This window comes from Zalophus californianus, chromosome 9 (assembly GCF_009762305.2).
Source record: "Zalophus californianus isolate mZalCal1 chromosome 9, mZalCal1.pri.v2, whole genome shotgun sequence".
NCBI lineage: Eukaryota > Metazoa > Chordata > Mammalia > Carnivora > Otariidae > Zalophus > Zalophus californianus.
Genome location: NC_045603.1, coordinates 117411199 through 117423284, shown reverse-complemented (window position 1 = coordinate 117423284; position 12086 = coordinate 117411199). Strand labels below are relative to the sequence as shown.

Here is a 12086-nt window from a genome sequence, read left to right as displayed (position 1 = left end):
AACACTGCAAACTGTGGAAAGGGCTTGACTTGAAACAGGGTACTGATACAGAGATGAATGGGGATGGTGGGGAGCATGCAGGAGAAGAGTGCATGCCCATTTTAGACAGAGAGTCAGGGAAGACCTCCCTAACTCTCCCTCCTCAGGAGGCTGAGACCTGAAGGATAGGAGGAAAATGGATTCCAGGTTGGAGGCCACAGCTTGTCCAGAGCTTAACCAGTGTGGTGATAGCACTGTGAGGGGTGAGTGGTGTATGATGATGGTGGGAGGGAAGCAGGGCCAGATCACATAGGTCTTACAGGCTGTGAGAAGGAGGTTGGATTATAATCTCAGAACAGTGGAAGTAGGGTTCCCAGATAAAATACGGAACACCCAGTTACATTTGAATTTCAGATGAATAACAAATGATTTTTGAGCTTAAGTATGTTCCAATTATTGCATGTGACACGCTTATACTAAAAATGCATTCATTGTTTATTTGAAATTCAAATTCAACTTGGCATCCTGTTCTCCATTTTTTGTTTGTTTGTTTTTTGGTTTTTTTTTTTTGCTAAGTCTGACAACCCTAATTGAGAGGCCGCTGAAAGGTTTTCAGTAGGCAAGTGAGGCAATCCAATTTGTATTTTAAGAAGATCCCTTTGGCTGTTGTTTTTTGGAGAATGGTTTGGAGGATAGCAAGAGTTAAATAAAGGCAGAAGTTCAAGGAGACTAGTTAGGTTACATAGCATCCCAGAGAAGGGATAGTAGTGGTCTGGCCCTAGAAGACCAGTGCTTCTCAAACTTCCACATGCATAGGAACCATCTAGAGATCTTGTTAAAAGGAAGACTTAATTCAGAAGATTTTCTGTGGGATCTGAGATACTGCATTTCTGATTAGTTTGCAGGCGGTGCTGACCTTGCTGGTTCCTCGATCAAAGGTCATCAAACTATGGCCCATCGGCCATTTTTATAAATAAAGTTTTATTGAAACACAGCCATGTCCATTTGTTTCCATTTTATCTATGGCTCTTTGCTGGTTTCGTGCTATGATAGCAGAATTAAGTAGTTGCAACAGAGACTGTATAGCCCTCAAAATCTAAAGACCGGTGCCCAGCCCTTCCCTAAGAAGTTCGCTGACCCCTACCATAGACCACATTTTGCTACTGTAAAGGTCTCGATTCAGGTGATTACCGTGAAGATGGAGAGAAGTGGGCAGATTTAAGACACATTTGAGAGCCCTGAGTGTGGTCTACCCTGGTTCATTAAGCACTCCTCTCTGATGGGAGCCCAGATACCCTGAACTGCATAAAGATGCATAATCTCTAAACCTAAGCTGTTGTGACAGTTGAGAACCTGGCTAATCAATATTGATTCATCTTAGAAATATTTACCCCCTGCGTTCTAAGCTCAAGGGGTTCTACTCAGCACACATTTAAGCATATATAGAAATCCACTGAAGGACACACATAAATACGAGTGTAAAGATACTATGGCATAGCACCTGGAAGAATCATTTGTCTTGTAAGCAAAAAATTGAAGCTGACTCCTGCTTGTACTTACTGCCGGTTGATTTTCTAACTCTCCCACCTGAACTTCCATGATCTCTATTTTCTCATGGCAGGAGGGTGTCTTTGTAGTAAATCTGGGAAGGGATACTGAGGCATAGTACGATCACCCCTCCTATCACACTCCATCCCTTAGTATGAAGCTAGCCTTTCCCCACCCTCCTCTCTATCTCTTAAGGGAAGGGAATATCCGATGCTCACGTAAGAGGGAGATCACTTTAAAATGAAATAGAAGATGATTTTAGAAAGCAGGAGAGAAAAACCAATTTTATGTACAACTTTTTTCTTGGCATTCATTTAGAATTCCTAGAATTCCCGCTTTGACAGACCCCCCCCCCCATAATAGCCCATGGCAAGAGGCTTGTGTAATACCACACAAGGTATGGTATTTCTTTTGTGCCATACACCTGTAAGGCAATGTCTTCCAACAAAGTCCCCAAATGACTTATCGTTTAAAGGCCACTCCAGGGTTGTTAAGAGTTGTGAATTTCTGGAAATGGCTTTGAGTATTTTAGTTTTCTAGGATGTTGCTTTTATTTCCATTATTTTTTTTAAAGTAGGCTCCACGCCCAGTGTGGCGCCCAACGGGGGACTTGAACTCACAACCTCGAGATTAAGACCTGAGCGGAGATCAAAAATCTGACGCTCAATGGAGTGAGCCCCCCAGGCATCCCAAGGATGTTATTTCATGCACTGACGTGGTAACATCAAATGGTGGCCTAATGATGCATTAACATTAGCCAGTTAATTCCAATTTCTGTGGAACATAATTGACGTCTAGATCACAATGTCACATGTAGATGGCTACCAGGCTTTCTAAAGAGTAGAGGGAAGGAAGCTGGTTTGTCTAGTTAGAGCCCGTGTGGCTCTGTCATGTTCCTAATATTATTATACATATTTCTGTTAAATGTGCCTGCTATTCCTTTTCCCCATCCGGACATTGCGTAACAATAACAACCACAAATATGAGAGATTAAACTTGTGGAGGAGGCTGATCCATTTGACTTGGAAGGCTGAAGTTGTTCAAGGATAGCTGAGTCCAAGAGGACCCGGGCTGTTGCTTGCATTCACAGCAAAACTTGAATCTCAGGCCGCATTTCCACAAGGGCCAGGTGCATTAGGCGACAATTCTTCCTTCCAGTGGATGTATTTATGTCAGAATCCAAACAAATTTTCACTTAATTATTAAGCATTGGCAGGTTTGGAACGCCGAGTTGAAAGTGGAGGTGTTCGCCCCATGATCTAATGGATTACATTCTTTTGCATGGGAGAGAAAAAGGCATAAGGCTGAAAAATGTGCTCTCGAGATTTTAATCCCTTCCTTAAATTTTAGATATTTCAACAAACCTGTTTAAATGTCTTACTGCAATGGCTAGGTGCTGAGGCATAGATGAGAGACAAAAAAGAGACAAATAAAGGAAAAAAGCTTCCTTTTCTGGAGGAACTGCAAGAGGAGAAAAGGAAGAAAGCGAGTGCCAAGGGATTTTGTAATACGGGGTTGTCTGAAAGGAGATTGGAAGGAAGGTTGGAGACGAAAGATCTGGTCGGCCTCACGTCCTGGAAGCCTTATGAAAGGAGTGTTTTATAAGGAAGAAATCATTAAAAGGATTCACACATCCATTTGCATGAATTAGCCAGCCCGGGAGAGTGTCTGAAATGCATTTCGAGAGCTGACCTGAAATGAAGGTCACTGATTTCCCCATGACATCAGTGCAGCCCGAGCGGAGTTACATTAACAAACCTTTCCAGCCAGTGTTGAAAGATCATTGCCTCCAATTATCTGCATCTCGCCCATGGACTGGTCGTTCTAAAAAAAGTGAAGATAATATTTCACTGTACAGGAAAACCTTTGCAGCACATTTTCCCCGTCTACCCAGCTCGTGGCTCGATTGCGCCTGACAAATGCGGCACAAATAGCTGGTACAGATTCCTGGTTGCCCCTGGTTACCGGGAGCCACTGGCCTGCTACTGTGCAGGAGACAAAGCATTCTGATGGCTCCAGGAGGGGAGAGACTCTGCAGAGAGGGGATGATAAAAGGAGTGGAGAGAAAACCAACAGACCTAATTTTGGAACACAGAAATGATGGGAGGTGCCTGAGCCTATCTTGAGGCAGATGGAATGAGGGAAGGCAGTCATACTCCCGGACCTCCCTGGGCGGATGGGGCTACGGGAGGGGCCCCCAGAAGTGGGCCATGCATTTGTCTGCTAGGCCACCAAGCCCCAGTCCGCTGCCCCAGTGGGGGGCAATCAGATGGTGGTTCCCAAAGAAATTAGGGACCTCCTCTATTCCTACCAACACAGGTCCAGCCCCTCATCTGATGTTGAGGGCAATTCTAACAGTTCACACAGATCAAGAACTATTACTGCACTTAGACCTTCAGCGGTGAATGAAGAAGCCTCAGGAACTTTCTGCAGGCCCAGGAATATGTTTAAGAGACTTCTCACACCAATTCCATTAGAAGTCATGAGTGTTCACTTCCATGATGGTTATATATCATACATCATCCTGTCCTAATTAAACCACACACACACACACACACACACACACACACACACACTAAACCAAATATGGATTGTTACATAGTGCTTATCACAACAAAGTAACATGGAGGCAGAACAGGAAACAGAGAGCAGGCAACTTCTTTTCTGGCCTCACTGGGGAGACACAGCAAAGGGACTGATGCAGATACCTTACAGAGTGTGGCTTCATGACCAAGCCAGACCTTTCCAGCAATAACCTGAAGGAGAAGGTGATGGTGCAGGCACTTCGTGCAGGATGTGCTGCTGAACCAGGAAACATTTTAGGTCACCACTGTGGCTTTTTTAGCTCAGGGCTTTCCTCTCTTATTCTGGCAAAAAGGCTCTGCCTCTTTCCTGGGAGCGTGGGGCGGGAGCGGGTGTGGTTCATTCCCTAAGGGTCAGGTGGAGCCAGGCCTTACCTAGGTAAACCTAGGTAGCTAGGTGAAATGTAGTTTCAGCTACGCCTGAAACTACATTTGGCCTTCGACCTTCCAGCTACTGAAGCCAATTCATTCCCTTATGAATGTTCTTGGGTTGGGTTGAATTGGATTCTGTCACTTGAAACTGAGTCTCTATCTAGGCATGAAGCTACTTTGTCATAGAACTAGTTATCTGGGAAGTCAAAAAGTAACCAAATAACCAATACAACAGTTTCACCAGTGAAGCAGCTTTTGTCTTTTTACCTTACTGCTCAAGAGGGGGAAGATGATGACCTTAAAATGTTTTCACTTCCACTTGGTAAAGCATTCATTCTTTACAGCAATGGAGTAGAGAGGATGCCCCACCAAGTAGATAAGTCCAGTAATTTTCTTCTTATGGGAACTGATCTCAAAAGGAGAAAGTCAAAGAACATTCAGAATTCACAGATCTCTTGCTGTTTTTGAACGGGCATTTATGACCATATATTCACAAGCAGTCATGCAGTACGTTAGGAACTTGTCAAAAATGTCAAAGAGGAAGATTTTCTTATCACTTGTAGAGGTGCTGAGATATAGGAGTTAACATAGGGGGAATGTCTGCATATTAGACTCAAATGTGTTGTTAATAGCAGCAGGAAAAATAAAATTTCAATACCTCCAAAGGATGGAGGTATGCAGAATTGGATGTAACCACTAAGCCACAAAGTTCAACATAACAAACAAGATTTACCCGCTGCCAATCAGAGTAAACTTCATAATAATTCTACTGTCATCTTCATTCTATTGATTAACAACAAAAAACACAATATATCAGAAAGCCAAATAATGTGCTATAAGTTTCGCCTTCAGCGTGTTGCCAAGCAAGTCTTAGTTCAGAAGACCTTACTTAGAGTCCAAGTTTATAACATGTTTTTTATTATTAGATTTGTCATTAACTCATCTGGAACTTCTATCTTCCAAGTGTCTGTATAGTCCATTGTCCCAATATCATTTACTGAATTGTTTGGGTTTTTTCCCCTACTGGTTGGAAATGTCATTTTTGTCATATCTTTCATTCTCATATGTGAGGGTCAGTTTCTATACTCTTCTGTTTCATTAGCCTAAATGTCCATTTTAGCATCCAAACCATACTGTTAAATTATGATAGCTTTTTAGTGTGTTTTAGTATCTGGTAGTGTAAGTCCCATTTTTGTGTTCTTTTTTTTTTAAAATTGTCTCGGCTATTTTTGTACATTTATTTGCCTATTTGTTGGGTTGTTATGAAGATCAAATGAATTAATATATACTGATCATTTAAAACAGAGCCTGGCACATCGTAAGTACTCAGTAAATGCTGGATATGATTCATTTCCTTCCCTCCCTCTCTCCCTTCCCTACTTCCTTCTTCCTTCCTTCCTTCCTTTCTTCCTTCCTTCCTTTCTTCCTTCCTTCCTTCCTTCCTTCCTTCCTTCCTTCCTTCCTTCCTTCCGCCCTTCCTTCCTTCCTAGGAAATGGTCACTCCTCAGACCTCTTTGGTACACTGCAGTCTGGAGCTCCCCTGGTTTAATGACTCCAGCAAAGAAGACTTTCATGTCTTGCTGGGTTGGATGAGGGAACTTATAGGATCATCTTCTCCATTCATACTCTCCCCATCCCCTTGCTGCTTTTAGCACATTCCTCCATCACTCCATCTTCTAAGAACCTAGTGACTAACTTGTGAGCCTTGCAGGAGTTCTGTGGCACAAATGCTGTACTTCTCATCAGCAATTCCCTCCATAGGCATTTAGAATTTCACTTTCTCTATTCGGCCGAGTCAGTGCCCTCCCTTAAACAGTTTTGCCTCCTAAAAACCACTGCCATCTCTTGCCCACTGAGGTTTTCTCCCCTTCTCTTTGTCCTTGCATATATATACTTCCGTTTCTTTCTTTACTGGCATTTTGATGGGGTTTCAGAAGGGAATAGAGCTAATTGTATGCATTCAATCCACTGTGTTTAACCATGATATTTTTCTAATGGCTCAAAAGCATCTTTATATTCCTAGGATTGATGTATTTTTTAAAACAACATTGTTTTTTCTTTGATAATATTTTATTGGGGATTATTCATCTTACCTTCATAAGTCAGATGGGTTTATAGTTTTAAAGCACAGTTATACTATCCTCATACAATGCATCGAGTGGTTACTTATTTTTTTTTCTATGTTCTAGAAGAGTTTGTGTAGGAATGGATTGATCAGTTTTGCTAAGGTTCAGTAGAGCTCAGTATAGGTATTATTTAACTCCCAACTTACAAACCAGGAACCTGAGCAATGAGCATTCACATAACTTGCCCAAAGAGGAGTTGCTAATAAGTGAAGGGGTCTAGTTCAATCCTAGAATTGCTGGCTCCATGTTATTCTGGTGTAACCTACCCTTGCCCTTTATGACCGGTATTCCTACAAGAGAGAAACACATAATAAGTCTTTGAGAGGAATCTAGAGAAGGAGTGGGTCCTGCTTATACTAATGAAGTGAAATACATAAGCTCAAATGGCCAAGAGAAGTCGACAACTTGGTAGAAATGCTGGCAGCGGTTATGTTGATTGAAAGAGCCAAGGAAATCTCTGGTATTTAGTCCAGGCTTCCTTGGAAGAAATATTTTGGAAATTTACTAGTTTAGGTGACCTGATCTCCAGGTACCAAGGGGCACGCCCAAGCAGCCCCGCAGGTGTGACAATTCCTCCTATGGAGACTTTGGACTGCTTAGATAATGTTTAGAAGAAAACAGTACTGAGCAAGAATAAATACCCTGAGTTCCTGTCCTTTTGAGGAACAGGAAGGGGAAAAGTATGGAAAATAAATAAACAAAAGAACCACTCTCTAAGCCATTCGTTTTCAAAGTCAGAGACACTTGCTTCAAAATCTGTACACACAAAAGCTTTCTCAATATTTGCAGCCACCACAGATCCCTTAACTTTGCTTTTCCTCCCTATTCGTCTTATCTTTCCTCTCAGCTATTCTGTGCTTAGTAAGGTCATTGATCCTCTATTAAATGGAGATGCAAAACAAAAACCAGAAATACTTCATTATAAGGAGGTTTAAGGACCAAACCAGAGAGTTTCTGATTAAAAGGGTGCAAACCACTAATTATTATTATTTTTTTAACTAATAATCTGATGCCAAGTCAGGGAACAAGGACAGGTGAATGGGTTCCAGTATCCCTGGTTTTCCTTTCAACCAGTGGTTGATGTAGTATAGGACTCTTAACTGGATCCCTTAGTCCTTTAAGCTGCCTGAGGTCAGAGTGGAGGGCACAGTGTGGTCGGAGCCTACATGGCTTCTGGGCCCCTTGCTTCAAGCAGAACAATTCCACTTGTCTCTCTTACATCGATTGGATTCAAAGTGAGGGGGTGCAAGCAAAAAAAAGTTTGAAAACCATTGTGTTAGTGTTTTCTCCTTTGAAATTGACTGACTTTTTGGTTTCCTGTTCATTTAAATACCCATCTGCTTCTGAGATCATTTGTTTAGGAACTCATTCTTACAACCTATGGGGTGGCTGGGGGGGGGGCGAAGGGTATGCTGTGGAAAGAAGAATGTGGAGATTAAGTGACCAGGTGGCTGGGCTCTCCAGGTCCCCTCAAGGACCAGACTGCCTGGGTTCCACTCACAGCCCCACCTTCTATGAGTTGTATGACCTTGAGGAAGTTACTTAACCGCTCAGTGCCTCAGTTTCCCTATTTATAAAAAGGGTATATTAATCATTCCTACCTCTTAAGATTATTGGAGGACTAAAGGAATTCATGTGCATTCAGCGCTCAGAAAAGTGCCTGGCATGTAACAATTAGCAGTACGTAAAGTAGGCCCTATATTCTCCTAAGAAACTTGCAAATCTTCCTGGTGTCCTAACATTTGACTTTGTGATGTACTCTTTGTTCAGTTCACTCAGCGTATTACTGCTCCGCGGGCGACATGCGCTCGGTGGTTAGGGTTTCCCGAGGCTAACTGCTACCCATGACGCATGTGGGTAAGGAGGACTCATGTCCTTGCACTGCTACTTTGTATCCTGGTTGGAGCTTTGGTTATAAACGACCTCATATGTGTTTTCTTTTGGGGTTTCTCAATGACCTCCCAGTTACCACGCTGTGGTGTCTGACGCTTTCCAGTGGATCATTTGGTGAGCATAGTTTCTTTCATTCCACTTTGCTGTTTTCATCCTTCTCTTCAACAGGCAGAAGCCACTTGGGAGATGGTGCTCTGACCCACTTTTGTACTTAGCTCTCATTAGATCCTTGTGGGAGACATTTACAGTCCGTAGAGGAAGGAGTTAACTTTGAAACTGCCTTACATGATGGTGGCAGAAAGTCTGTGGTAGAACATGAGAATGGAAGGCTGGGTTTCTGATCTTCTTCCAGGCCCAGCTGCATTTTTACCTTGGGGATCATGGGCTACCCCAATTCCTTTCTATGAATCCACCATTTTAGCTTAAAGTAATCTAAAATTGATTTATGTACTACGTGTAAACAAAAGAACCTCAACTAAGATACCATGCTAATTTACAGGACAAATCAGTATTTGCAAATTTTGATAAATAGTACTAGTGACAAATTACTTGTGACACATCTCATCACTATTGATGAACACCACTGTCCTGCACTGAGACTCCAGGAGTTCCTGGCACAGAATCTACTGCATTATCCTCCATGTCTTAGCTCATGGTTGTTCACACCATATTTCTCCATCTTTCTTCACATGGGTAATTCGTACTCTTTGATCAAGTTCAGGCATCATCTCTTCTAGGAAACTTTCCTAGAGTCCCCTGGACTTTGTATGTGTCCCAGTAACATTCTATACAGATCTGCATGTTAATAGAACATATCCGACTGGAGTTTTTTTGTGAATGTAGCAATCGCCAATAGAATGGAAACTCCTTCAGCATAACAGCCTTAGTGTCATCCTGTACCCTCTGTTGCTGGCACATCATGGCATCCGGTGTTTATGGAGCCATACTAAAGCATCTGAGTACACGTGTTAGCTATATTTTTAATACTTCTTCTCCTACCCACTTAGACAGCAAGTGTTCTTGGGCAGAACTTGGTTTCTATTCTTTTAGGTTCTTTCTCCAGCTGTCCAGAAGCCTGAAGGGCCTTATTACTCAATGGAAGTCAGAGAAAAATGAAAACTATAAACAAACACATGAGAAAATATCTGCAAAGCAGAACTGAGAAGGACTTAAATAAAGCTGACTTGACCAACTTGGAAGATGGGATGACTGGAAAAATGTAGACCTTCCTCTGTTATGTCTGATTCACATCCAAATGATATTTCTTTATTTTCATACTCTTATTATCTCAGTTCCCAGTCTCCTCAATATTTTTAAAAACCTAAATGCCCATATCCATGTGAATTCTGAACACTAGAAATATGAAAATATGATTTATTAAGATATCTTAATAACAGAAACTCATTTCATGATTAGTAAAGGTACATTTTAAAGCCAAACTAGTGTTTTAACAAGGAAAAAAGCCATATAGGTTAGCATGTACAATTTCACTCATTTGAAAGTACACATGTATTTTGCATTTCCTGAATTTGGTGTGTCTAACTTTGCAAACATGATGTGACTTTATTCGAAGACAAAATGGCTTTCTGCTTAATGACGATGATTTATTACACCATTGTGATTGGTGTTCTACTCCACCCAGTCTCCAAGAGGGCTACTGGTTGGCTAAGAGTACTCTCCACCCAACAGAGAAAGGCTCTTTTCTTTATGAGAAATAAAAGGGAGCTGGGCTGGAAGAAGGGGCCACAATGATGTGAAGACTCTATAGGCTGGGAGGAATAAGGAAGGGTCATCAAAAAAAAAACAAAAACCAAAAAAGAGAGAGAGAAAGAAAGAAGAGACGAGAGAAAAGAAAAGAAAGAAAAGAAAAAAAGAGAACAGGGAAAAGAAAATGGACATTTATTTTAATTTAGTTATAAAGGACCCCAGGAAGGAGGAAACACAGTTTGAAAACAGATCCAGTGACTTCGCTTATCCTTCTGTTTTGAATCTTGGTATGGACTCTTGTTTTGGTTTAAGTTATGTTTTTAAATTATGGATCAGAAGGACAAACAAGTGGAGCCTCTGGAACCATCTGAGTGACCCCAAAAGACTTCAGTAAAATCTGTGCTTTAAAATGTGGATGGCCATATCCCAGCTGTTGACTCTTCCTTGGGAGACCATTTTCTCCATACAGTTTTTTTTTTTTCTCCTAAATAACCCAGGGAAGACTTATAATTATAACTTAAAAAAAACTGAAAATAGCTGGTCAACAGTAATGAAATCTTAAACCAGCTCTCATGAACTAGTTTTAGATTGCCAGGGGAAGGAATGGTGAACAGGAAGGACCAAGGAAGGGAGAGAACTGATAGCAGATAGCATGCCAGAGAAACCTCTAGAACACACACCGATTTTGGCATTAAACTTGGATCTACCGTCTTTCCCAGCCAATTGTACTCTGGGTCCAAAAAGTTCTGCTAACTCGCGTCACTTCTCAGCTCAAAACATTTCTGAAGATGCCCATGCCTGCAAAATGGTGTCTGATTTTTTTTTTTTTTTTTTTTTTTGCCACCCTCAGAGCGAGGCAAGAGTCCCCTGCATATCACAAACACCAAAACACAAAGACATTTGCTTTTTTCTTTTTGGTCTTGTAAGGAAATTTCTGGAAAATTCTGTAACCGTTTGAGCTAATGAGAATTATGCAACAGGGACATGTGTGCTGAACTGGGCTTTGACCTCTATCCCCTTATAGGGTCAAGTTTATGGGGGGGTTCAGAGAGGATGGTGGTGGAGAAAAGCACAGCCTTATCTTGGGAAACCAGAAAAAGAGGGGCTGATATTTTTTCAAGTTGGCCATCCTAAATCACCCGAAGCAGGTATCTCAGAGGCCAAACTCCCCAAATAACTGTGTTCCCTCCTACCTCTCTGCTCAGAAGGTATCATCTTGGAGGCACCTGAATCAGGAAAAAAAGGCACAAGGGAGAAGAGCCTAGCCTCCCCCAAGTCCCTGAAGAGCTTAAGTGGGTCAGTCTCATGCAGGTTTTAGGCAGGCTCAGTCACCACCCAGGAGCTGGTCCTGGGCCCAGCTTATGCCCTGCCCTGCCCAGCAGACACACGGCTCTGCTCAGGCTTGCAGGCTGCAGGGATGAGTACAACTCCTTTAGCCTCCAGTTCAGGTGATCTGGGTAGACATATGAGCCTGGCCAGGGACAAAGCTATAAAGCTTCAAAACCTTAAATATTTAGAAATATGGTATGTGACTGCATTTATAATTTTGCCTGGGGCCCCGTAAACTTTAGAGGCAAGGCTGACTTTGAGAACCATTTACTGAACATTTACTAAGTGCCAGGCACTACTCAAAACACATCACGTACATGAATCCTAGCAAAATCCTATGAGGTACCATCCAGCAGCCATATTCCTTGGTATTTACCCAAGGCGTTGAACATTTATGTCCACACAAAAACTTGCACTTGAACGTTTATAGTAGTTTTATTCATAATTACCAAGACTTGGAAGCAACGGAGATGTCCTTCGGTACGTGAGAGGATAAATAAACTGTCGTACATTCAGACAATGAAGTATCATTTGGTGCTAAAAAGAAATG

At 41.9% G+C, this 12086-nt stretch overlaps 1 protein-coding gene across 2 annotated transcripts in view; it reads right to left on the bottom strand.

The window, feature by feature from the left end:
* The window catches only part of PRTFDC1 (phosphoribosyl transferase domain containing 1), a 91647-nt gene that overhangs the window by 14005 nt on the left and 65556 nt on the right, over window positions 1–12086 (bottom strand). For both annotated transcript variants that reach the window (XM_027595384.1, XM_027595385.1), the window contains exon 4: window positions 3286–3351. In XM_027595384.1, the coding sequence (XP_027451185.1) occupies window positions 3286–3351 (66 nt within the window). The remainder of the gene's footprint in view (window positions 1–3285; window positions 3352–12086) is intronic.